General features: G+C 40.6%; 1 protein-coding gene across 7 annotated transcripts in view; it reads right to left on the bottom strand.

The window, feature by feature from the left end:
* Nucleotides 1–251: 251 nt before the first annotated feature.
* DGUOK (deoxyguanosine kinase) overlaps nucleotides 252–27,400 on the bottom strand; it is a 37,687-nt gene continuing 10,538 nt past the window's right edge. For 3 of the 7 annotated variants that reach the window (XM_067007325.1, XM_059079894.2, XM_067007326.1), the window contains exons 2-6: nucleotides 12,305–12,492; nucleotides 8,217–8,364; nucleotides 2,532–2,647; nucleotides 1,833–1,932; nucleotides 252–1,387 (exon numbers count right to left, since the gene is read on the bottom strand). In XM_067007325.1, the coding sequence (XP_066863426.1) occupies nucleotides 1,361–1,387; nucleotides 1,833–1,932; nucleotides 2,532–2,647; nucleotides 8,217–8,364; nucleotides 12,305–12,456 (543 nt within the window). In that variant the 5' untranslated portion in view covers nucleotides 12,457–12,492 and the 3' untranslated portion in view covers nucleotides 252–1,360. Of the gene's footprint in view, nucleotides 1,388–1,724; nucleotides 1,933–2,531; nucleotides 2,648–2,947; nucleotides 3,124–8,216; nucleotides 8,365–12,304; nucleotides 12,493–25,302; nucleotides 25,416–27,400 lie in introns of those variants that run through there. The other 4 variants (XM_059079888.2, XM_059079887.2, XM_067007324.1 and 1 more) reach the window with 4 other exon arrangements.

The following is a 27,400-nucleotide window of genomic DNA, read 5'->3' as shown; positions in this document are numbered from 1 at the left end:
ATCCACCTGCCAGTGCAGGGGACACGGGTTCGAGCCCTGGTCCGGGAAGATCCCATGTGCCGCGGAGCAACTAAGCCCATGCGCCACAACTACTAAGTCCGTGCTCTAGAGAGCCCGCGAGCCACAACTACTGAAGCCCGCACACCTAAAGCCTGTGCTCTGCAACGAGAAGCCACCACAATGAGAAGTCCGCGCACCACAACAAAGAGTAGCCCTCGCCCACAGCAATGAAGACCCAAGGCAGCCAAAAATAAACTTTAAAAAAAAGTTTTTTTAAGTAGGATAAAGAAATGCCGTGCTATTTCAAAACATCCCACATTTGTTAGAAACCGGTCTCACACTCGTTTTCCCAAGCATCAAGGGAAACACAGGTTTCTGTCTCCTGGGACACTCTGGGTCCCGAGCTCATTCATTTTCCTGCGGGCCTGTGCAACTGTCAAGGGCTCAGTGCAGGAATTCTGATCCCGGTGAATCGTGGATCTGCAGTCTTCTTTCAATGAAGCACTTCAATTCTATAGACCCATGTATTTTTCTCTCTTAACAATAAACTGCCCTTGAAGCTTGAAGCGCAGCACAAGAAATTATTTTCTTTCCTTCCAGCACAGACAGATTGATTCCATTAAGGTCACCCGAAACTCACTAGGTCAGGTGTTTGGAGCAGGCCAGAGTGCCAGGATGACCGAACCCTAAATATCAGATGCTGAACTTTTAGACTCATGATTTGTTCTCTCCCTCCTTCCCTCCCTTTCTTTCATCCAGGTTCTTCAGCTCTAAGACAAAGGTCTAAATCCCCACCCCATCCCCCAAACCAAGAGTGATGGATGGGAAGAGACAGAGGAGCTTCCTGGAGTTTGGGCTCCATTTCCTGGCTCTGGGGACTCACACTTGAGCATCCACCCACTCCTGAGTCACTTTACTTCCCTTCTTCATGCCTAAGGCAGAGCTTGGTTAGGGGTCCTAGAAGCAGTTCCTGCCCTGGCATGTCAGTAGGAGCCAGTGAACACACAGGAAGTCTGGCTGGTGAAGGATTCAAGAAGAAGAAAAGCAAAGGCTTTTCTCATGTGAAAATGGCCAGTCTAGAGGGGAGCTCAGAGCAGGCACCAGTAGATACATGCTGAAATAAATGAACAACTGGATAGCAAAATCCACAAAAATGCAGACTTTACTTAAGAAGTCCTTGAGATATAAAAGAAAACAAAGTCAGGGTCCAAGGATAATAGAAACCTAACCCCTGAGTGTCAGAGCACTCTAGGTGTGAAAGGAGATGGGAGTGGGGGTGGGAAGGTGGGTGACTTGGTATGCTTCTGGCTTCAAAGAGTCAAAGAGAGCCCAGATCACAGCTAGAACATCCTGGTACTGGTTATAGATTCTTTACAAAGGTGTTTACCTGTGGGAAGGAGAAAAAACAAAAGTTAATTTCACATTTTCAGGAGACTACACAATAGTCCATCTATAATGCATATGTAGCCAAGCCCATGAGTTTTTGTGAGGAAGAGAAAATAGGTATGGAAAGGAAATGTGACCTGCCCAGGGTCCTACAGTATCAAGTGGCAGAGCTGGATAGAATCCAGAAGTCTCATTTCCCTAGTTCTAGAATACCTTAGAGGAGGGAGTCAGCTGGAAAGCACATATTACAAGTCAAGTATTTAACAGTTATTGGCCCCAAATATTAGAGAATAGGGATTATATCAGTAACTTCTACAAGGCCCCACAGGCTTTGGAGTGTGAAATGCAATTTGAGGCACAATGCACAGGGCCCATACTGAACTCTGAAGCAATAAAAGTGCAAAAAAGGAAAACCACTAGAAAGCAGGAGTTAAGGTCTTCCCCACCCTCTTCATGAGCGCTTCTTGTTTGGTTACTTCTTCAGAAAAATCGTCATTGACATCCAACACCAGCACTGGAATGTTCAGCAGAGCCTCAGAGTGGAGCCTATAAGAAGCATGAACATTTAGGGAACAGAAAAAAGATGGCAGGTTTCACATACTCACCAGTCTTAATAATTCAGAACAGATCTAAGGTCACATACCTTCTTAAGGAAATTTCATGTAAACAGTAGTTTAAAAAAAGAATTCAATAAAGTTGGCTGGGAAGATGAGGCTGAAATTCCTCTTTAGTCTTGAGACTGATACTGAAGTTCAGAGCCTCAAACATTTTAAATGGACATCACACCAAACCTGAAGGGAGGAAAGGCTGAAACTAGGAATGACAACTTAGTACATTGACAATTTCTCTAAAATTTTTCAGCCCTTTACCCTGAGCCAACTATGTCATCATCATCAATCACCATGGTCAGTCAGGAGATGTCAGAAAACAAAAAAGGTGGAGAAATAGAATCTAATAAAAAGTTTCTTGGAATATATAGATTATATCCAATATTAAATTTCTGATTTGGATAATGCTTGACAATTCCAACCACTTCCAGAACATTCTGAACCTGCTTAAGGGGCTGCATGTTGAACTTCCTGTATTTTAATGACCGGCTGCAGGAAGGCAGGCCTCTGTGCACTGCTGCTCTCTTCTCCACTTACGGGGTTGTTTTGTAGACAAGCCAGGCTTCATGCTGAGCATGAAGCTGCTCAAGATACGCCAACTCAATTCCTTTCTCCTCTTCCCTGGCCCTCAGGTGTAGTCTCTTCAAACAAACCTGAAAGACAATCCCCAGGATCTGCTGAGCTCTTTGGTTATTTCGGCAGTTACAAAAGCTGGGGTGCTCTCAGACCCACTTGCCAGGTCCGTCCTGGGCACTAGCACTATGACTTCGCTTCTGCTGCCTTGTTTTTTTATTCAATAACAAACATCATCTACCCTGGGAGCCTGGAGTTAACCTTATTCCTCCTCCCAGCCACATCCAGGAAGTCACCGAATTCTCTTCTATCTCCCTCCAGCTGGCTCTCCCCCTTGCCTCTCTCACCTCCGCCCTGGTCAGGCCCTCATCATCTCTCACCTGGACTACGAGCAAGAGCCTTGTGGCTCCCTGCCTCCTGGAAGCGGTGAAGCATGTGGAAAGAGCACAGGCCCTAAAGTCTGAAAGTCCAGGGTTAAATTCCCATCTTCACCAGGCAGCAGCAGGGCAAGCTTTGTGGGCTTCCATTTCCTCCCCCTCATCAATCCCACGGGTCGCTGTGAAGATTTACAGAGGGAGCCCGTCAAGTTCCTGGCAAGTGCTGTCTTTCCTCCCAGTTTTCCCGCTCAGTCCACCCTTCCAGAGTACTGCAATATACAGTTGTCCCTCAGTATCTGTGGTAAGGGAGGGTTGGTTCCAGGACCCCCTGAGGATACAAATATCCAAGGCTGCTCAAGTCCCTTATGTGTATGAAATGACAGTGGGCTCTCCACATCAGTGGGGTCCGTGTCTGCAGATATGGAGGGTTGACTGTAACGATATTACTCTCCTTGCTTAAAATACCTCACAGGGTCCTTATCACCTTCAGCCCCGGATTCAAGGAAGTATGAGTAACATCTTATTTACCAAAGGGTAAGTAATTTGAAACATCTCTTTCATATCATATCAAACACTCACTCTGGGGCACAATGCAAATTCTGAATAGGTCAAAGGTAAAGAAGTAAAAAAAAAGTAAGGCTTGAGACTAACTCTCCATCCTCCACTCCTTCTAGACTGTGCATAATTTCACCCTGATCAGAAAGTTTGAAGCACAATGGCTCAGGGAATGTCAGCTTCTCCTTTACTGGTCATACAAGGCCATTCCCGGAGTCTGGCCACCCCTCCTAACTCTCCACTTTCGCTCCTTCCTCCCTTGGACCCACGGCTTCAGCCAGATTTGACCTCCTGCCTGCGGTACAGATCAAGCTCTTTCACATCTCAAAACTTTTGCTCTGCATGTTTGCTTTGCCTGAATTGCCTTCCTTCCTCTCTCTGCCTGGCAAATGCTTTATTATTCAATGTCATCTCTCCTGGGAAGAAAAAGTAGATTAACTCACGGATTTAGGACTTTTCTCTTTCAAACATTTAAACTTTATTCCCAAATGTAAACTTTATCCCCAAACATAAGGTACAATATTCCTAAAGATGCAGAGTCTTTGCTGTTCCCCTCTTGTCCCATCTTTCCTCTAAGGAAAGAAAATCATACAAACACATTTCATTTATGATCTTATGTCCAACTTTTCAAACTGATTAACACAGATCTAACATGTTAATACTTTTAGCACTTATCCCTCTTCCTCTCTTTCCCCTGAATTAAGAACTGCTCTAAACTTAGATGAAGTCCTTGTCCTAGGGATTCTATAATCTAGTTAGATAACAAGTAAAACGACATACGCAAAATAGCAAATCAAGTGCTGAACTAGGAGGTTTGGATCTTAAGTGCGGCGGTCAGATAAGGGAGGCAGCAGTTGGGCTCAGGCAGTCAGAGGCGCTTCCTGGAAGAGGCAGGGCTATGCCTTTATCTCTGGTACCAGCTTACTCAGCACCACTCTGCCAGCCAGGCGCTACACTAGGCCCTGGACACACACAGACCCCCACTGGTATTTCAGCTGTATCAGGTGACAGAGGGAGGTCTGCACAGGGTGCTCTAAGGGCACAGTGACTGGGGGAGACCCAGGAGGCAGGCCAGAGTCTGTCTGGTTGAGGGCTGAGCGCAGGGCCTGGTAGAGCAGGTGGTCAATAAATATTTGTTGCACATACTCACTGAACGTTTTCATTTCTGACCTAGCCTATCTCTATCGACCTTTTGCTCCTACTTGAATCTTTTCCATTTCTGCTTTCCTTCACTCTGAACCTCCTCTTTCTCCTTCTGTCATCCTGCCCCTACTGACATCCTCATCCTCATCGCTGACTGCTTCCAGACATCTCCCCTTGTTCCCCTGCCTGCCCATCACACAGCTTTACACCACCGACTTCCTGCTACCCAGTTCTCCGCCCCACTGATGACAGATGTTAGTGACTTCTTGTATACTTTCAGAAAGATTCACGCATTTCACATTCTTAACCCCACCTTAAAAAAAAAAAAAAATACCCATACATATAAAAGGTCTCCTACCACACACTTAGTTCTTATTTTTCTTTACTTAACAATACATCTTGAAGATTGTTACATGTCAGTATAGTACTTTCTAGTTCTTTTTCATGACTTCAGAGTTTATCAGTGCATGGATGGAGCATAATCTATTCAACCGGTCCCTACTGATGACTACTGGGTTGTTTACAATAACTTGCTCTTGTAAACAATGTTGCACATGAACCATTTTGCCTATGTGGGAGCATATTTATGGAGTAAATTCCAAGGAGCATGATTAATAGGTCAAAAGTATGTGCACTGCTAGTATACGCTGCCAAACTGCCTCCTTAGAGGCTGACCAATTCACATTCCTGCCAGCAAGGTAGCTTCAGGATTTCTAAATATAGCAAAGCTACCTAATTTTCCTGAGAGAAAAATATTATCAGAATTAATGAAAATGTGTATTTTTTAGAATGCGGCTTTATGGTTTCAATTATACACAGGGCAGAGCAATTCTTTTTATAAAAGCTATAATTATTCATTCATTGCTGGCAGGCAAACATTGATGCTAAAGTCTCTCCTGCTAAACTGGGCTAACATTTCCCTTTGCACAGTTAATTTGCTTAATAGACCAAACTTTTCTTCCCTCCAGAAGCCTAGGTAAACTTCTATTTTGAGCATTTGGCATAATTGTTGCTTTACTGATATGGTTACAAGTTCTTTAAAAAAAAAAAAAAAAAAAACTGTTCAGACAGTGCTTTAGTCTGGTCCCTCTTTAACTCAGTCCTCATGGGGAGGACATACTGAATGTGAATAGGAAAGATGGCGCAGCTGGAAATGGCAGCTGCCCCTTCACTCCCCTGCCTGCCGCATCCTCACCCCCCGGAAGAGCTGCTGTTCGGACTGCTTGAAGCCAGAGACAGCAACTGGACAGTGACTGCTAGTGGGTCTGGCCACTGGGCTCCTCAAGCCCAGCATCCAGGTGCCACTTGTTCCCAGGCCTTTGCAGCACGCTGTGTCCAGGCTGCAAACATGGCCTGGCTCTTGGAGGCACACTGGCCAGCTGCACTCTCTCTTCCCGATTCCATGGGGCACTGAGGCCCAGCCATTTCTCTTCTGCTTTTTTACTGTTGGCTCACTTGCTTTTTACAATGTAGGGGACAGTAGGTGGGAAGGAGCAAAAGGCCTTACTTGAGCCCATCCCTCGAGCTCTAAACATAGCACCTGCCAGGGGATTGAGCACTTGCACAGCTTTCTACACAGAGATGTTTTCACTTCTGTTCTGCTCTCTCTTAGCTATAGTTCCCTTTGGGTCTCACAGAAGAGGTCAGTGGTGACTTCAGGGGAAGGATATCGACATTCCTGGTTCCTGGCTCTAATGCCAACAAAATAGCACCAAAATCCCCATTCAATATCAAAATAAATAAGCTATTTTTTTCTACCATCAAGTTGCAGTACTCCTTCAACCCTTATTCTACCGCAGCTGAAATACCTCAATTCGTCTCTCCAAAAAGATGCATCAGCCACACCATAAAAATAACAGTCACCACCACCACTGTCATCATCATTGTCTCTTCTCACAAAGTCATTCCAAGTACACAAAGAAGTGAGGAAGACTTTCTTCCTTCCCTTGTTGGGTCCCAGTGTCCCAGCAGGTTAGGTTAGGTTAGGTTAGGAACCAGGAAAAGGCTAGGTCAGTACCTTCAATTCTTCTCTTAATGTTTAGCCCCTCAACCTACTTCTGCTTTCAACTATCCATCCCATGAACTCCTACTGGAAACCTGTCACCTCTTCAAAATCCAACCACAATCCTCACTCAGTTCAAGTCCACAATGCTCTTACTCATCCAAGAGCCCTCCTGCGGGCCAGGATTTTCCTCTCATCCTGAAGCTTACACTCAGCTACTTCAAACCATCCTTTTGGCAGGGGTCTCCTTTTCCCCTAATCACTGACACCAATCCCCACCCCTACAGTACAGTCACCCTCATAATTGGCCTCTTCTATTCCTGCTCCCAGGCAATGAAGACTACCGTGCAAAAAGTCATAAATATGCAAGGCAGCTACTTTCAGCTTCATTATTTTCACAGAAGGTTCTCAGCCCTCTGGCTTCACTGCATCTCTAGTTGAGTTTCACTTTAAACCTGAGACCCTATTTACTTCCGTGGAATCTCTTTATTTCCTCCTATGATCTAGCTTCTGCCTCACAATCTTCAGAAGCTCCTGACACAAAGAGCCCCAATACCTGGTCCCCGTCACACCCAAGGCATTCAAACTGGTCAGGCCCTTCCATCCGGTCCTCTCGTCTCTGGCTCCTGTGAGCCTGTACAACTGGGGCTCTCCCACCCATTTTCTGATCAGTCAATCTACTCTCAGGCTTCCCCCTTCCACAAGACTCAGTCCTGTCTCTAAAAGCACGGCCTCTAGCCTGAAGGGAGCTTTCCCTCCTAAGATAATGTGGTATATCTGGCATTTGACTGTATGTCAGATATTTGTCTAAAAAGGTGAGAACAACACATCCCTCAAAAAATACCCCCTGCCTTGACTCCCACTCCAGAAGAGCCCTTAGAGATCACTAGTCTGAGACACAGGATTTGATAGACAAGGACCCCTCTGGGGAAAGGTTTCCAGGGCCTGCGCACGGTCCACTGCCTGTTGGCAGAGCCAAGGACCACTGCTGTCTCCAGAGACTCCAGGGCTCCTGCCATAACATCACCCTACTGTGTGCCTGGCTGGCTGCACGGTCCAAGTCAGAGGGTCATGGGATGCAACTTCCACAGTCCATCTTGCCTTACCAGTGGCATCCCTAAGGTTCAAAAGGAGACCAGAAAGTAGGATGGTATCAGGATGAGGTGAGGAAACCCTTTTCCTCCTCCTGACATGCTATTCAGGAAACCATCAAGACCATCACAGACTCTGATGACCCAGTTAGAGGGAAGGAAAAGCTGAGGCAACTGGCTACAGGTTAGCTGATCAGAGGGTCGAACCTGCAGACCCTGGTGATAAACATAAAGCCCAATTTTCTCTATGTGGTTGCTGCATCAAGAAGGACACTTTCTTCGCACAGTCATTTGTTTCAGCCCGCTGCTTCAGAAAGCCTGTGGATGCTCAAGCTAGGATGGGAGGGTGCTCATCCACTGCTCTTCATGCTCCAGGTAATACCCACAATCGACTTTCTCCAACCGGAAAATCAGGGGCTCAGAGAACATCACCTCTGAAGTTTCATATGGCCCTGAAGTCTAAGGCTTTAAATTGTGTTACCTGGGGAGCAGCCTGGAGGTAGATGAAGCCATGTAATCTGAGCCGGCTGGCAAACTCCTGCAGGAGAAAATAATGCCAGTCCTGATAGATATGCCATTCGATGTCACTGAGGGAACCATTTTCAAAAAGAGTCTTTGCAAAGATATACCTGATTGGAAATGTAAGTAGGATGTGGAGAGGGGAGGGGAATGGGAAATGGAATGAAAGGCCAAAGAGAGAAGCAAAAAAAAAAAAAAATCAATAACCAACTTGTTCCATGTCTGTCCAAACCACTTAACCTTTCTAGCACCTCATCAATCTTTTTTTTCTTTTTCTTTTTTAATTGAAGTATAGTTGGCACTTAACCTTTCTAGTTCCTCATCCATCTTTAAGATATCTGAATTCTTCACCTATGTCTCTCCCTCCTTGCTCAACACTAAGATGAGAATAGAATTTAGACTTTAGAGGCCAAAATCACAGCTCTCTGGCTGGATTAATCCACTGGAAGAAAAGGGACACTGAAAGAGAATATCACTGGTCGCTAACAATTTTCCCTGCTGGAAACCAGTCAAAACATATAGCAAATGGTGCATGTAAACTCAAACTTTTAAGATTTCCTTATTATTAATGCAAGTAAACCCCCAAACAAAAAGTCAATCTAGTATAAAGCACCCACTACTTTTTTTGGAATATATTTATTTATTTATTTATTTTTTGGCTGCATCGGGTCTTTGATGTGCGGGCTTTTCTCTAGTGGCGGTGAGTGGGTTCTACAGCGCAGGCTCAGTAGTTGTGGCACATGAGCTTAGTTGCTCCACAGCATGTGGGATCTTCCCAGACCAGAGCTCAAACCAGCGTCTCCTGCATTGGCAGGTGGATTCTTAACCACTGCACCACCAGGGAAGCCCCCACCACTTTTAATTTAAGGACTCAAGCCTTCTGAGTCTCCAGGCTACTGAGCCATCCTTCTGTCTACTTGAGAAGTAGAGCAGGAACTGTATTTAAGTGGTGTCACCTATGGAGCAGTAAATGCACTTCCTACTAACTGCAGTATTACCAAGAAAGCAGACTCTCCTCCAAAGCAAGCACATATAAGCTCTTGCTTCCTCTGCTTCTGAGCTTCTAATCCAGATACAAGAAAGCTAAATCTAAAAATCAAACTAGTTTTGCCCCTTGCTTACTTCCATAACTAAAGGAGCATCTGGTGAATAGGAAGTAAGAGTTAACTAGAAACCATCATTTCAGGAGGGTCAGTTCTGCTTTCAAACCTCAGTCATCTTGAAACAAAACACAATTTACATCCTGAACAATGAACTCCAGTTTCTAAGGCAACGCTCAGCAACTGGCTACTTCTGGGAAAATGAAATTCAGAATCCTTATCTATGAATGGCTCAGGGAAGTATACACCGCAAGCCTGCGAGTGTTGCAATAAGAGAATGGCTTGCAGAGTCACACTCCTGAGTCCGGCGTGGCTTCAAAATTCACTAGCTGTGTCACCAGGGGCAAGACATCAAACTCTCAGCCTGCTTCTTCCCCTGTACAAAGATAACACTTGAACCTAACTCACAGAGTTGTGAGGACTGTACATAATACTTACAAGGTGCTTACAAGAGTGACTGGCACATAGTACTCAAGACACCTTAGCTGTCACTGTAACTACTTCATCATTAGGCTACGAAGGCACTAATTTGGGAGCTCCAGAAGTCAACTCTTCCAGTCTGGAATGGCTTAGCTACAGCCTAGCTGAAGGCAACAAAGAAAAGAGGCGAATTTCTAATTCAGTATCTGAAAAATGTTTTCAGCTTCTTCACAGGTAACACGGAAATTAATATCTTATAAAGAGAATGTAAATTTCTGTTAATAAGTCCTATAAAAGGGCCCTCGCCTTTTTTGAAGATGAGCACTTCATTTCTCCAAAGCTGGTGGTGAAGGGGCAAGAGGGCATAGAAGGCCGTGGTGCTGAATGCTGAGGGGAGGGAACCCTGCAGCCCAAATGCAGGGGCTGCAGGGAAGAACCAGCTTAAGGACCTAGGCATAAAGGTCCCTGCTCTAAAACCACATGCTATTATTTTCTTTCAACTCAAACAGAAAAGATTTAGATTTCTCCTTCCCTGTCATCCACTCTCCCAAACAAGCCATGTTCCTCCTTTGGAACACATATAACACACAGGAGCACACGTGCAGTCTCAGAGTTCCCTGTTAGAATAAGGTCACCATGAAGGCAGGGACTGGGTCTACTCTGCTTACTGCTGCTGTCCAGTGCCTAAACACAGGCGGCATTCAATAAATCTGTGCTGAGCAAATGAATAAATGTTTAAAGGAGTGGAAGTCCCAAGATCTTGTACCTTCTAAACAAAGTATTCCTATTTCTAAGGGGTCTCTCACATGTCTATCTCACTAAAGGGCTGGAAATCAAAAGACTGATGGTAGGGACTTCCCTGGAGGTCCAGTGGTTAAGACTCGGAGCTTCCACTGCAGGGGACATGGGTTCGATCCCTGGTCAGGGAATTAAGATCCCACATGCTGCACAGCGAGGCCAAAAAAAAAAAAGATGGTAAATATGTTTCCAAGCAGGTAGTAATATGTAATTCATCTTCTTAATTCAAGAGGCATGGCTTGGGAGAGGGGAAAGGAAAATAGGTAGTAATATATCCAACAGTTGAAAAAGAACTAAAATCTATAGCCGAACCACTTAGAATTCACATATTTCGCTTTTATAAAGAGTAGGCTCTCTCTTAGGGTCCACAGAGAAGGAATGCCTAGTCTATAGGGTTTGTTTTACATATCTTGAATGATTTTTAAGTAATGTCTAAAAAAAAACACCACAATACATTTACAAATGTATCCTTATTTTTTTCCCTCCAGGAGGCTTTATGGGAGCACCAAGGAGCAGAGCTAGTTATTCTAATTTGGAATTAAATGGGTAACCAATCTAGTGTTTTCAGAAGTGAATGGACAATAAAAATGCAACATTTTCCATTTTGATCACTCAAGGGGCTTAAGATAGACCATCATGCTTTAAGCCACCATTTCACACTGACAGAGGTCATTCATAACCTTCAGATAAAAAACCCTCAGTGATGTCCAGATTAAGGCACCCTCACTTAATCTTCAAATGGCTTATACACAAGTCACAGACTGGTTTTGTGGCAGAACCAGGAATTCCAGAGCATAGATGGACTAGCTCCTCTAGAACAGATGGGCTGAATTCCCAAGCTATCTGCTAGCTTTCATTACAAGTGACTCCCCATCTCACTCCCTCAGGTGGTCAGGATGATGCTCTTCCCCTGACCTGTAACAGATTGGATGTCTCTTACAGACTCTGGCCAAAAATAAGCCCTGCCACACAACAAAGGGTCAAAAAAGGTTAAATCCAAGACAGAAGCCAATTTTACAAATCTGCTATTTCTACTCAGAAATCCTTTCTTGAAGAATAAAAAAAAAAGGATATGGGGCTTCCCTGGTGGCGCAGTGGTTGAGAATCCGCCTGCCGATGCAGGGGACACGGGTTCGTGCCCCGGTCCGGGAAGATCCCACATGCCGTGGAGCGGCTGGGCCCGTGAGCCATGGCCGCTGAGCCTGCGCGTCCGGAGCCTGTGCTCCGCAACGGGAGAGGCCACAACAGTGAAGAGACCCGCGTACCGAAAAAAAAAAAAAAAAAAGGATAAATTTATTTCTCCTATCATTTTAGGAACACATTTTAATTCCGACTGCTTTTTTCTTCCAAGTGATAACCAACCACTGATTCATTTGGTTTGCTAGAACATATGCTGCTACTTAAGTGTCTATTCTGTGCCTTTTAGCATGTAATGGTTATACTAGGTAGCTACCTGCTTGCTTCTATGCTAGGAAAGAATAAGGAAACATAATCAGTGCCAATGTGAGAAATTAAATGCATTCAGATTATGAAAAACACAATCTCCTTTCATGACATATACGGTAACTGTGAAATTATAAGTCTGAACAAATCTGTATAGTGTTGTCTTTAAAAAGACAATTTTTTCAAGTATAATTTTCAATGACAAGAGCAGTGCAGAGTCTGAGCAAGAGGAGAAAACATGCAGCGCTAAGCACAGGGCTTGTGACTGGTGGAGGGCTCAGCATCTTACCTGTCGCTGTATACAGACCGCTCAAAGATCTGTACTGCCTTCTTGGCCTCTAAGAGTTTCTCAGGGAAGGGCTCCAGCTGTACTTTCAGGCGGCTCATAAAAGAAAATGTCTGGAATGTGTAGCACCATCTTGCTGGCTCCTGGTACATCATATCCAGCAAGTTTCCAAGACTGGGGGCAGTGCAGGCCTAGAGGTAAATTATGAAAGAGGAGAATTTCCTAGAAGGCATATTTACTTCACAGTGTTTACCACCCTCTACCCACCCCCTCACAAGTGTAATAATCAATGAGAGACGCAATTACAAAAGTATCCTTCCACTAAAAAGATATAATCACATCCCTCAGCTTAGTCAAAGCTACATAATCAAGGAAGAGATTTTCCTACCTTACTAGACAAGAATCTGACAGAGGGAGATGACATGCCACCTTCAGCATACCAAAGAACAGCAGAGGAAGAACCACCCATAGAATTAGCACATTCGCTGATTGGTGGGTTTGTGGGGCGTGCTGGAGGAGGACTTAACAATCAACAACCATCTGAAACTCTATTTGGAATCAGATATTTCCACTGTAACACTATGTTGCTTCTCTTTTGAGCTTCCATTTGTGGCTATTTCTTTCTAAAACTTCAACCCAGACAAGAAAGTAACTGATTATTTGAAAATCCAACCAACCAAACCAAGTTCTCTCTCTCTTATAGCAAGGCTACAGTTTGTTAAACAAATGAACAAACAAAAACAAATCTCTCCTCCTCGATTCTAGACACTTTATGAAAGGCATGTGAAGACCCACTTACTCAGCATGTGCAGGTGGGAACGTGTGTAAGATACTCAGGAACCCTGGATTCTTTCCTGGGCTCTGCCACTGACTCAATACAAAAGTGAGTTTTGCGAAAGCACTCTGATCTGCGTTCATTCAGTCACCATGAACTGAAAGCCTGTGTGGATATGATGCTACGTGAGCTAGGTGCTGTAAGGGGTACAGAAAACAAAACTAAGATTTATCTCAGTGTTCACTGTGCTATGTTATCTCATTTAATCTTCAAAACAGCATCATGAGGTAGGTACTACTGTCATGCCCATTTTCTTGAGGAGAACATCCACTCAGAATGGTTAAGGAACTTACTTGTCCAAAGTTTCATGGTAAGTTTTGAATGGGGACTCAAACCTGGCTTCCTCTAACTTCTTCATTCTAATACTTCTCCATATAAAGGCGAGCAAGACATGGTTCCCAAACTCAAGTAGCTCATAATGCATATGGAAAGGGGGTGACAAAGATATGGAGAGCTAGACTATAAAGCAGAACATACAACAAAGGGGTGATCACGGTATGGTGGAGGGAATCTGAGAAAGTTTCTGGAAAAAAGTGGCATTAAGCTGGGAAGTAAATGATACATGGTATCTCCACAGATGGAAATGGGGATTAAGAAGAAAGTATTTCAGGTAGAGACAAAAATACACGGGATGGGGGGAAAGGTTAGACAACCACAAGTGGTCCAGTCTGGCTAAATATCACCCCTGGATTCCAAAGAGGGGTCCTATGCTTTGGAAGGCTTCAGCAGAGTATGTGTGTAGAGCAGAGTAGATCACAAAACAACTTCCCTGCTTTCAATCCAGCAACCCACAAACACAAACCAGCCTCACAAATGGCCCCTGGCTGAGAGCTGGAGGTTGAAGCAGGAGGACAAATTTGAATCTACTCGAGTCTCTGGTGGTGTCACCAGAGACTGGAGGGAGCCCACGGTTACAGCATAGTTCTGAGACTGCAGGGAAGCCTGCTGAGTGGAGTAGGGCACTGCAATGGTAGATGCACTAGGTTGACTGGGTGGGGGATTCTACCAGCAGGCTTTGGGTTACCAAAAGGGAGCCTGTTCAGAATAAAAAACTGTACAGAGGCCTACACAATTTCTAAAGAACCTATCTCAGCTACAGAACATATACAAATATCCCTTCAAACATATAAACAATAGAGGGATAATCACTGGATATAAAAATATCCAGCGGGCTTCCCTGGTGGCGCAGTGGTTGAGAGTCCGCCTGCTGATGCAGGGGACATGGGTTCGCGCCCCGGCCTGGGAAGATCCCACATGCCGCGGAGCGGCTGGGCCCGTGAGCCATGGCCGCTGAGCCTGCGCGTCCGGAGCCTGTGCTCCGCAGCGGGAGAGGCCACAACAGTGAGAGGCCCGCGTACCACAAAAAAAAAAAAAAAAAAAAAAAAAATCCAGCAATTCAAAAGAGGTGGACCCATCCGTGTGTTCAGGACAAGCAGCCTCTCAGGAGACAGAGCTACTGCCACAAACAGGAGAAAACAAAAAAATCTCAATGGGACTCGAGACTGTCACATTGATAAGAACAGGCTATCATAAAAGAGGAACAACTGACTTCCCTGGCAGTCCAGTGGTTAAGACTCTGCGCTTCCACTGCAGGGGGCATGGGTTTGATCCCTGGTCAGGGAACTAAGATCCCACATGCAGCGTAGCGTGGCCAGAAAACAAACAAACAAACAAAACGGAGCAATATGAAAAGAACATTCTTAGAGGATTAAAATGCAATTGCCAAAACAAAACTCCCAATGAATATAGTAACCAGCAGACTGTAAACTGCAGTAAACCTAATTAGTGAATATCATACAGAGTATCAACTCAAGTAATTTCCCCTAAACTAAGAGAAAAAAAGCAGAAAATTATGAAAGAAATAAAAAGAAATACAGTTTAGGAGATCCAATACACATTGTTATACAGTAGTAGGGTATTTTTTGTTTTTTCTTTCTTTTCTCTGGAAAGATACATCAAGATGTAATGTCACTTGTGTCCTACCTGACAGCAGTGAATACAATTTTGTATCAAACAACTTTTCAAATAAAGGCTAAAATGATGTGCAACTTCACAGTACCCATATCTCAGACAAAGCTACCTAACCAAAGCAAATGATTTTCCTTCTCATGAGATAAAAGTCCAATATAGAATGGTGAAATGCCACCCCCAATAAAAAAAGAGATCAGCAGAGGAAGACCACTACTTATAAGGTCTCCTTCTCATCAAATTTCACCATCACTGAGAATCACTGTCTAACAGAAACATGACATATCTCTGGGTATTTCACAACAGAAAGGAAGTTTAAAACCATGCTACAACTAGGAGTTATAATCAGGGGGAACTGATCAGATGAAAAGGAAGCCAAAATCAAAGAAAAAAATTGAAGAAAATCTCTGAAGATGTGAGACTTTCCACCAGAGAAATTCACTAAGTACCAGAAAGGATTTAATATAGATTTACATATACAGCTTTCACACACACACACACCCAGACCTATCCTAGCAAGATGTCAACAATTTATGAAAGCAAAACAAAACAAAAACTTGAGGGGGGGAAAACATTAATTACTTATTAAAAATTAAAAAAAGATCAGAACCATATAACACTTCCCTACAACAGAAACTAAAGACATTTTAAGACAAGCAATCACTTAGAAATTATACCAACCTCATTCTGAAAAAAAAAATCCTCTAAAATATATTTCAACCAATTGAAAAATGAATCAAAATAAAGAATTAAGAAATGGGAAGAAGTAATAAGAAGACAGTGGTCAGTGAATGACCAGTAGAACAGTTAAGTATAAAGTAATTATTATGAATGTGGTTAAGTTTACTGTCAATTTTTATAGTTAAAAGAGAAATTTCAGGGAATTTCCTGGTGGTCCAGTGGTTAGGACTTGGTACTTTCACTGCTGGGATCCAGGTTCAATCCCTGGTTGGGAAACTAAGATCCGACAAGCCTTGTGGCATGGCCAGAAAAAAAAAAAAAAAGAGAGAGAGAGAGAGAGAGAAATTTCACTACGTAAAAACATTCTGGATCTATAAAACTATAGATTTCTCTACTTGGGGGATGGAGTCTGGAGAAGAAAGTAATGAAAAAAGTAGTAAAATTAATTTTTTTCTTTCAATAGAGACCCCATTAACATTGATAAATAGGTTTAAACATTTATATATATATTTTATTGAAGTATAGTTGTTTTACAATATTATATTAGTTTCAGGTGTACAGCACAGTGATTCTGTATTTTTGCAAATTATACTCCATTATAGTTTATTACAAGATAATGGCTATAATTCTCTGTGCTGTACAGTATACCCTTGTTGCCTCATCTATTTTATACATGGTAGTTTATACCTGTTAATCCTACATCCTCCCTAATTTGTTCCTCCCCCTTCCCTCTCTCCTTTGGTAACCACAAGTTTGTTTTCTATATCTGTGAGTCTTAAACATGTACATTTTAAATTTAAACGTTTCCACTAGTAGAGTAAAAACAGTAAAATTTCCATATGAATGAAGGGGAGAAAAATGAAAGAAATATTCAAATACAGCAAAAAGGAAAAAAAGGAGATGAAAGCACAAAATAAGGTGGCAGGAATAAATTAAACGTAATCATGATAAAAAAGAAAAATTCCCAGGAAAGGCAAACCCTAAGATTGGGTAAAAGCTAAAAATCCTGTTCATAAGTTAAACGCCTAAAACAAAATGACATACATTAGCTGAAAGTAGATGGGAAGCAAAATCCACCTGGTAGATGCAAATAAAACGAACGCAGATGTGGCAAAGCTGTATTAAGAAAAAAAAAGCACTGGGACTTCCCTGGTGGTCCAGTGGTTAAGACTCCACTCCACGTTCCCAATGCAGGGGGCCCGGGTTCAATCCCTGGTCATGGAACTAGATCCCGCATGCCGCCAATAAGAGCCCACATGTGAAATAAATAAATTAAATTAAAATTTTAAAAAAGCATTAAATGTTACAAGACTAGTAAAGCAATAAAGACTCCACAAAAAAGTAATGAACCTTTTTACATGGAATAATAAAGCATTGAAATACAAAAATATAAAGTCAATTAAAAATACAAGGAGAAATAGACAAAACACAATAAAAGCACAAAACTTTAGTACACTTCTCTCAGAATTTAATAAAAACAGTAGACTCTCAAAATAAGAACTTGGAGCATAAGACTCTTAATCATTATTTTTTTTCACATATCTGAAACTGGGATACATCTTATGCTTACTAAACGTAACAGACATTTTAATTATTCCTTAGAAGTGTCACTAAATTGATAATGTCTTATAATCAATGACATCTTGGAATTTATAAAATATGTCACATCAAACTACATATACCTTACAGATAATACATATTCTTCTTAAAAGTCCATGGCACACTTATTAAAATTGATCATACATAGTCAATGAAGAAAATCTCAGTAAGTTTCCTCAATGAGAAACTGTATGAGCCACATTGATCATAACAAAATAAACTTAGAATTAACAAAATAATAAACATACAAAATCTACTCAGAATACGTAAAATACTAAAAATAAATCTTACGCAAAAAATAAATTAAAACTACAATTATAAACTCTTTAGAAATTTCAGTTAAATTCTCTTATGTCAAAATCTAGAAAACAGAGCCAAAGCTTATCCCATGAAAAAAATTTCCTGTTGCAAATGCTCTTATTATTAAGGCAGAAAAAAAGGGAAAAATACACAAATTAATCATTCACACTAAAGAGCTTTAAAAATGCAAAGAAATTCTGAGAAATAAATTTAAAAGCAAAAATTAATGAATTAGAATGCAAGCCCCAATAGATATTAAAAATTAAAATCCATTAATTGGGTCTTTTAAAAAAGGACAAATAAATAGACTATCATCTATCAAACCTATTCCTCCAAAATATTCACACAGATAAGCAACATCAGACAAAAGATACAAAAACTCTTGATACACAAGAATTTAAAGTATAAAAGAATACATGTACCAATTTTACATTATTAAATTTGAAAATGTCAATAAAAGGGCAATTTTCTAGAAAACAAAATTATCAAAACTGATTAAAAACCCTAAATAATAACTGAGGAAGAAACAGTTGTCTAATAACTATTCCCCCCAAACAGCACTGAATCCATGTAATTTAAAAACTGATTTCTGTCATATCTTCAAGGAATAGATCATTTCTATGCTAAAAATGATACAAAGATTCCAATTCATTTTCATAACCCTGATGGTAAAACCTGTCAAAAACTGTACACATAAATGTAATACCAATTAAATTTATTAATACACACAAAATTCCAAACATATTAGCAAATTAATGCAACAGTACACCATGACCAAAAGGGTTTATTCTAGGAATGTGAGGATGACTTCATTATCCAATCTATGACTAAAACTAAGAGATTAAAAAGGAAGAAAGAAAAAGAAAGATCCCATGGTTATCTCACTAGATGTTAAAAAAGGCTTTTGATGAAAACTCAACATCTGTTACTGATAAAAACAGTTAATATCCTAGTAATAGAAGTACCTCCTCCACATGGTCTATTGAAATGGATGACAAGCACAGAACTTAACGATGATACATTAGAGGTACTTTCACTAAAGACAGAAAAGATAAAAGTGACTACCATCACTGTTATTATTCAATATTGTCCTGGAACTTCTATCCAACAAAAGAAAACAGAAATGAGGTTTGGATATTGGAAAACTCTTACAAATGATTAGTATTTAGAGAAAACTATTATTTTCTAAAACCTCAAGCAAAGAAAGCGAAAAAAAAAAATTAATGTGAGAATTAAGTCACACAAGACATACAACAATCAACTGCTTTTCTTTCAAACAGCAATAACCAGTTTGAAACAGATGATGGAAAAACAAAGCCCAGTCACAATAACAACAAAACATATAACCACTCAGGAATAAACTAAACAAGACTATTACTGGGAATTCAGATAACAGCTTGGGGAAAATCAGACTCCTGTAACTTTTAAAGTCACACAAAGACTAAAACCTTAAAAGCAAGAGAAAGAAAAACAAGTTCCTGTTTTTATAATCTTGGGCTGTAAGAGGTCTTTTTAAACTTTCACATCAAAGGCAGTAACTATGAAGAAAACAATAGACTTGACCACATAAAAACTTAAAAGTATTATATTGCAAAACACATCATACAAAAAAGGAAAAGAAAAATGACAAACTGGGGAGAGTATCACAATATATGACAGAGTTAAGATTTTTTTTTTAACATCTTTATTGGAGGATAATTGCTTTACAGTGGTGTGTTAGTTTCTGCTTTATAACAAAGTTATACATATACACATATCCCCATATCTCTTCCCTCTTGCATCTCCCTCCCTCCCTCCCACTCTCCCTATGCCACCCCTCTAGGTGGTCACAAAGCACAGAGCTGATCTTCCTGTGTTATTTGACTGCTTCCTACTAGCTATCTATTTTACATTTGGTAGTGTATATATGTCCATGCCACTCTCTCACTCTGTCCCAGCTTACCCTTCCCCCTCCCCATATCCTCAAGTCCATTCTCTAGTAGGCCTGTGTCTTTATTCCCATCCTGCTCCTAGGTTCTTCATGACTTTTTTTTGTTTTTTTGTAGATTCCATATATATGTGTTAGCATACGGTATTTGTTTTTCTCTTTCTGACTTACTTCACTCTGTATGACAGACTCTAGGTCCATCCACCTCACTACAAATAACTCAATTTCATTTCTTTTTATGGCTGCGTAATATTCCATTGTATATATGTGCCACATCTTCTTTATCCATTCATCTGTCAATGGGCACTTAGGTTGCTTCCATGTCCTGGCTACTGTAAACAGAGCTGCAATGAACATTGTGGTACATGACTCTTTTTGAATTATGTTTTTCTCAGGGTATATGCCCAGTAGTGGGATTGCTGGGTCATATGGTAGTTCTATTTGTAGTTTTTTAAGGAACCTCCATACTGTTCTCCATAGTGGCTGTATCAATTTACATTCCCACCAACAGTGCAGAGGGTTCCCTTTTCTCTACACCCTCTCCAGCATTTATTGTTTGTAGATTTTTTGATGATGGCCATTCTGACCGGTGTGAGATGATATCTCATTGTAGTTTTGATTTGCATTTCTCTAATAATTAATGATGTTGAGCATTCTTTCATGTGTTTGTTGGCAATCTGTATATCTTCTTTGGAGAAATGTCTATTTAATTCTTCTGCCCACTTTTGGATTGGGTTGTTTTTTTGATATTGAGCTTTATGAGCTGCTTATAAATTTTGGAGATTAATCCTTTGTCAGTTGCTTCATTTGCAAATATTTTCTCCCATTCTGAGGGCTGTCTTTTCATCTTGTTTATGGTTTCCTTTGCTGTGCAAAAGCTTTTAAGTTTCATTAGGTCCCATTTGTTTTTGTTTTTATTTCCATTTCTCTAGGAGGTGGGTCAAAAAGGATCTTGCTATGATTTATGTCATAGAATGTTCTGCCTATGTTTTACTCTAAGAGTTTGATAGTGTCTGGCCTTACATTTAGGTCTTTAATCCATTTTGAGTTTATTTTTGTGTATGGTGTTAGGGAGTGTTCTAGTTTCATACTTTTACATGTACCTGTCCAGTTTTCCCAGCACCACTTATTGAAGAGGCTGTCTTTGTTCCATTGTATATTCTTGCCTCCTTTATCAAAAATAAGGTGACCATATGTGCATGGGTTTATCTCTGGGCTTTCTATCCTGTTCCATTGATCTATATTTGTTTCTGTACCAGTACCATACTGTCTTGATTACTGTAGCTTTGTAGTATAGTCTGAAGTCAAGGAGCCTGATTCCTCCAGTTCCGTTTTTCTTTCTCAAGATTGCTTTGGCTATTTGGGATCTTTTGTGTTTCCATACAAATTGTGAAATTTTTTGTTCTAGTTCTGTGAAAAATGCCATTGGTAGTTTGATAGGGATTGCACTGAATCTGTAGATTGCTTTGGGTAGTAGAGTGATTTTCACAATGTTGATTTTTCCAATCCAAGAACATGGTATATCTCTCCATCTATTTGTATCATCTTTAATTTCTTTCATCAGTGTCTTATAATTTTCTGCATACAGGTCTTTTGTCTCCTTAGGTAGGTTTATTCGTAGATATTTTCTTCTTTTTGTTGCAATGGTAAATGGGAGTGTGTTCTTAATTTCACTTCCATATTTTTCATCATTGGTGTATAGGAATGCAAGAGATTTCTGTGCATTAATTTTGTATCCTGCTACTTTACCAAATTCATTGATTAGCTCTAGGAGTTTTCTGGTAGCATCTTTAGGATTCTCTATGTATAGTATCATGTCTCCTGCAAACAATGACAGCTTTACTTCTTCTTTTCTAATTTGGACTCCTTTTATTTCTTTCTCTTCCCTGATTGCTGTGGCTAAAACTTCCAAAACTATGTTGAATAAGAGTGGTGAGAGTGGGCAACCTTGTCTTGTTCCTGATCTTAGTGGAAATGGTTTCAGTTTTTCATCATTGAGGATGATGTTGGCTGTGGGTTTGTCATATATGGCCTTTATTATGTTGAGGAAAGTTCCCTCTATGCTGACTTTCTGGAAGGTTTTTATCATAAATGCGTGTTGAATTTTGTCAAAAGCTTTCTCTGCATCTATTGAGATGATCATATGGTTTTTCTCCTTCAATTTGTTAATATGGTATATCACATTGATTTGTGTATATTGAAGAATCCTTGCATTCCTGGGATAAACCCCACTTGATCACGGTGCATGATCTTTTTAATGTGCTGTTGGATTCTGTTTACTAGTATTTTGTTGAGGATTTTTGCATCTATGTTCATCAGTGATATTGGCCTGTAGTCTTCTTTCTTTGTGACATCTTTGGTTTTGGTATCAGGGTGATGGTGACCTTCTAGAATGAGTTTGGGAGTGTTCCTCCCTCTGCTATATTTTGGAAGAGTTTGAGAAGGATAGGTGTTAGCTCTTCTCTAAATGTTTGATAGAATTCGCCTGTGAAGCCGTCTGGTCCTGGGCTTTTGTTTGTTGGAAGATTTTTATTCAGTTTCAGTTTCAGTGCTTGTGATTGGTCTGCTCATATTTTCTCTCTTCCTGGTTGAGTCTCGAAAGGTTGGGCATTTCTAAGAATTTGTCCCTTTCTTCCAGGTTGTCCATTTTATTGGCATATAGTTGCTTGTAGTAATCTCTCATGATCGTTTGTATTTCAGCAGTGTCAGTTGTTACATCTCCTTTTTCATTTCTAATTCTATTGAGTCTTTTCCCTTTTTTTCTTGATGAGTCTGGCTAATGGTTTATCAATTTTATCTTCTCAAAGAACCAGCTTTTAGTTTTATTGATCTTTGCTATTGTTTCCTTCATTTCTTTTTCATTTATTTCTGATCTGATCTTTATGATTTCTTTCCTTCTACTAACTTTGGGGTTTTTTTGTTCTTCTTTCTCTAATTGCTTTAGATGTAAGGTTAGGTTGTTTATTTGAGATGTTTCTTGTTTCTTAAGGTAGGATTGTATTGCTATAAACTTCCCTCTTATAACTGCTTTTGCTGCATCTCATAGGTTTTGCGTCATCGTGTGTTCATTGTCATCTGTTTCTATGTATTCTTAAATTTCCTCTTTGATTTCTTCAGTGATCTCTTGGTTATTAATTAGTGTATTGTTTAGCCTCCATGTGTTTGTATTTTTTATAGATTTTTTCCCTGTAATTGATGTCTAAGATATTTAACATACGAGTTCTTATGAAGCCATTACAAAAACCTGAAGATCTCAATAGAGAAAAAAAAAAAAAAAAGCAAGAGGTTTGAATAGGCAATTTACTAAAGAATACTAATAAATGGCCAATAAACATTAAAAAGTTGTTCAATTCACTGGTAATCAAAGAAATGTAAAATAAAATAATACACCATTCATTTTCTTGCCTCTCAAATCAGAAAGGATGAAAAAAAAATAACACCCAGTGTTGCCGAAAATACGAGAAAAATAGTACAACTTTTCTGAAGGAAAATTCTATAAAATATAACAAAAGTCTCAACAAAACATGTTGGTTTTGGACATCAAAATTCCAGTTCTAGATTACCCTCAAAATTAGCTATTAAAAAGAAAAAAGATATAGCTACAAAAATATTCATCATTGTGACATTGTTTATAATAGGGAGAAATTAGAAAACTAAGTATTCAAAATAAAAGACTGAATAAATGATAGTACACCATATTATGCAGTATACAGCAACCATTAAAATGACATTACCTTGTAAAGGTAAAAGGAAGAAGACCTTGGATATCAAGTGACATGCAAGTGACAATCACAATTTTTGTTTTAAAAGAGGAAATGTATATATGTTCTATACATTTATATAAGTGTATGTAAATATATACATTTTCTCCTTTGTAGATAGAAATCTAAAAGGACAAAAATGTTAACTGTTTTACCTCTGGATAATGGGATTATGGGAGTATTAGTTATCTAAGTTTTGACAAAATTTAGTGGTTTAAACAAAAAACATTCATTAAATCCATTTCTGTTGGAAAGGAATTTGGGACACAGCTTAGCTGGGTGGTTCTGCCTCAAGGTTTTCCATGAGATTTCAGTCACGACATTGGCTGAGGCTACAGTCATCTGAAAACCTGACTGGGGATTGAAGGATCTGCTTCCAAGACTCACTCACAAAGCTGCTGGCAGGCGGACTCAGTTCCTTGCTGCGTGGGCCTCTTCACAGACAGGTATGCTGCATTATATGGCAGCTGGCAACACCAGAGCCAAATGATGAAGAGAGAACAAGATGGAAGATACAATGTCTTTTATGACCTACCATAAAAAGTCACACACTGTTAAACCTGCTACACTGTATTCATTAGAAGCAAGTCACTAAGTCCAGGTCACACTCAAGGGGAGAATTAAGGTCCACTTCTTGAAGGAAAGAGTATCAAATGATTTGTGGATATATTTTTAAATCCCCAAAACCGGTGACCTGTGGCATACTCAGAAAAAGATAATTTATTTTCTAAATGGAAAAGTTAATTTCACAAATACACACACACATGCACACATATACATATACACATATGGAGACAGTTTAAAAAACAAATATCCTCAATAAGTATTTTATTTGTCTGCCAAAAAAGGTAACACAATCCTAAGTTGGAATAACCCATAAATGGCATCCAGAACAAGTTCTATGATATTCTATACCATTTAGACTACATCCAGAATGTCCTGTTCAGCTCTGAGTACCACTCTTTCTAAAATCTAGGTGGAAAACTAACAAACTGGAGCACATCTCCTAGACAAAGTTACTTCAGCATGAAAAATAGTCTGGAGGAAAATGGTATTTGGTTTCAAAGAGAGAAGACTTGAGGGGGAGAAAAAGCAGGCAAATCATTGCCTTAGAAATGTACGAAGGGTTGCCATGTGGAAAAATTAAAAGACTTAACAGGCAGAATTTGAACCAATGAGTCAAGAGTCACAGGTGTGCAAAGTGGCTCATACAAGAACTTTCTAACAATAGGTTGTAAAAACAAGAATGAGGCACTCACTGAATGTTCCCAGGACTGCAGGAGTCTGTGGAGACTGAGGCATGGTGCTGCTACTCCCTCAGCTACCTCTAGGGTTCACGTCCAAATTGGTTCTTCCCTACTCACAGTGATGTGGCTGGTGGTTTGGTGCTCTCCCAAAGCAACATACCTGACACTAGGGCTTAAGCCACGAGGCATACATGGAATGTACAGTGCTTGGGATAGCATTATACGTAGTATGTACTTTATATAAACGTTAGCTATTATTTCTGCATTGACTCAAAATGTGATAAGATGCTCTCTAAGGTCCCTTTCAATTTCTAAGACTTCATCAATAAGTTATCATTATAATTAACTACTAATCCTTATGGTCAGTTTCAGTAATATACTTAAAGGTAGGAATGACAAAATTAATCTTCAAAGCCAGGATGGCTGGACATGCTTTGGGAAACCACAAAGAACAGAGACAGTCACTTATATAGACACGTAAAAATTACGAAAATCAAAACTAAACATATTCAAACAAGTCATATCCTCTCTGGTGTACATGGTCTGCTTTAGGCAATGAAGGTGCTGATATTTTAAAAAGGAGATTCAAACTGGACTACTTTACCTACTCAGAGCAAATTAGATTATTACAATTAGTTTATTCACCTATGCCTGCCAACTACCCACCAAAACTGAAAACTTACGTTTTGGGTGCCAGCAGCCTGGACATTCTGCCATGTTGCTACAGGTTCTGTAGCTACGTGCCACTCTGGGTAAGTTTTCATGAGTAACTTCACAAAGGTGGATTTTCCCACAGCTGCAATGCAAACAGCATGTATTGGGATGCATCTCAAATCAGGGTTGCAGGAGAAGGCTGCTACTAAAGCCTGTCACAAATGCCCAACTCAAGGGAACAAGTACCAGTTTTTCCAATTTCAAAACTCAGCAGCCACATCACTGTCAGACTTACCAGAGTCACCATAATGAATGCAGGCAACAGGGAGGAAAAATACCCTTAAGATTTGATTTGTAATTTTAATGTCCCAACCTCTCAGAGGAAAAGAGTATTTAATAACAGTTAAAAATGGAATAGACTCTCAAAAGTAGATGAAATCAGCTACATGTGTTGTAAAGCTTGAATCGCACAGTCCTATTTATTCGGTGACAGTATAAAAATTACAAGTTTTTCAAGATAGAAAATGAAGACAATGACCTTCATTCATTCTACAAATCTAACCAATATTCAGGGAGTGCTATTATGTGCTCAGACTGTCCGGCACTGGAGGTATAATGGTAAACAAAACACAGGATGGATTTTGCCCTCACAGAGCTTGTACGAGAGACAGATACCAAATAAACACATGAGTAACTAACAACAAATTGTATTAAGTGATAGGAAAGAAAAATGCAGGATGGCTCTAATGTAGCTCAGGAGATCAAGGAAGGTTCCTCTGAAAAATGTTACCTGAGGTGAGACCTGAGAGACGAGGACTGGTCAGGCCAAGAGTGGGGGAAAGGTTGGGAAAAGAGAAAAATGGCACAAGAAGAAGACAGAAGAGGAATCTGTGGCCTTCAAGTGACAGTGTGGTCAAACGAGGGAGAAGAATGGCTCAAAATGAGTGTGGAGACGCTGGAAGGCAGGCCGGGGCCAGGTCACATGGGGCCCTGTACCATGGTAAAAAGTTTGAATTCTATTCTAAGGGCAATGGGATATCAGTCATGATGGGTTTTAAGCAGGGAAATGACCATGTCATTTTTTTTTTTTTTTTTTTTTTTTTTGCGGTATGCGGGCCTGTCACTGTTCTGACTTCTCCCATTGCGGAGCACAGGCTCCGGACGCGCAGGCTCAGCGGCCATGGCTCATGGGCCCAGCCGCTCCGCGGCACATGGGATCTTCCCGGACCAGGGCACAAACCCGTGTCCCCTGCATCGGCAGGCGGACTCTCAACCACTGCACCACCAGGGAAGCCCGACCATGTCATTTTTAAAAGACCACTCCACCTGCTGTTGCACTGATGTAGAATTAGGCAGACCAGTTAGAAGATAATAGTAGCTTCAACCAAGGAGAGAGCAGAAGAGGTGGAAAGTAGTGATTGCTTTGAGAAATATTTTGGAGATGAAATTAACCTAGTACCACAACATTCAAGTTCTCTTTTCCCATTTACACCAACATCTAGCCCATACCTTCCTGAATTCCAGACTCACTGTCTAAGAGCCCTCCAGACATTTCCACTTGGACGTCCTACAAACAACTCAAAGTCAATATATTCCGTAAATGAACTCATCATCTTCCCCACCAAACTGAGCTTTCTCCCATATCCCAACCTCAGGGTAAGACAAGTGGCCACCAACTGCTTTTCAACCTGCCTTCTAAAATTTCCAAATCTGTCCTTTTCTCTCTATTCCCACCTCCTGCTCAAGACCAGGCTTTCATTTCTTGCCTCTCCAACTCTGGCCTTGCCCTCTTCAATCCGTCATTCATACTGCAGCCACACTGAACACAGAGTAACACTGCTTAAAATCCTCTGGCAGCTCCCTATTGCCTTTACAACAAAATTCAAACCCTTTAGCATGGCCTATAAAACACATCAAAATCTGGCCCCTGCATAGACCTCTCTGCCTCACTTCCCTTCAGGCATCCTGAGCTCCCACTGGACCAACTCTTTGCAACTCTAATCATGCCATGCTGTCTGCTGCAAAAGTGACTTTGCATATGCTTTCTCCTCACCTGGCCAACTCCTACTCAATCTTCAGATTCTGCTCAGATACACCTCCTGTGTGAAGGCTTTCAGGACCCTGATG

Source organism: Kogia breviceps, chromosome 11, assembly GCF_026419965.1.
Source record: "Kogia breviceps isolate mKogBre1 chromosome 11, mKogBre1 haplotype 1, whole genome shotgun sequence".
Lineage (NCBI taxonomy): Eukaryota > Metazoa > Chordata > Mammalia > Artiodactyla > Physeteridae > Kogia > Kogia breviceps.
Note: the sequence above shows the minus strand (reverse complement) of the source record. Positions and strands in the feature narration are given on the sequence as shown.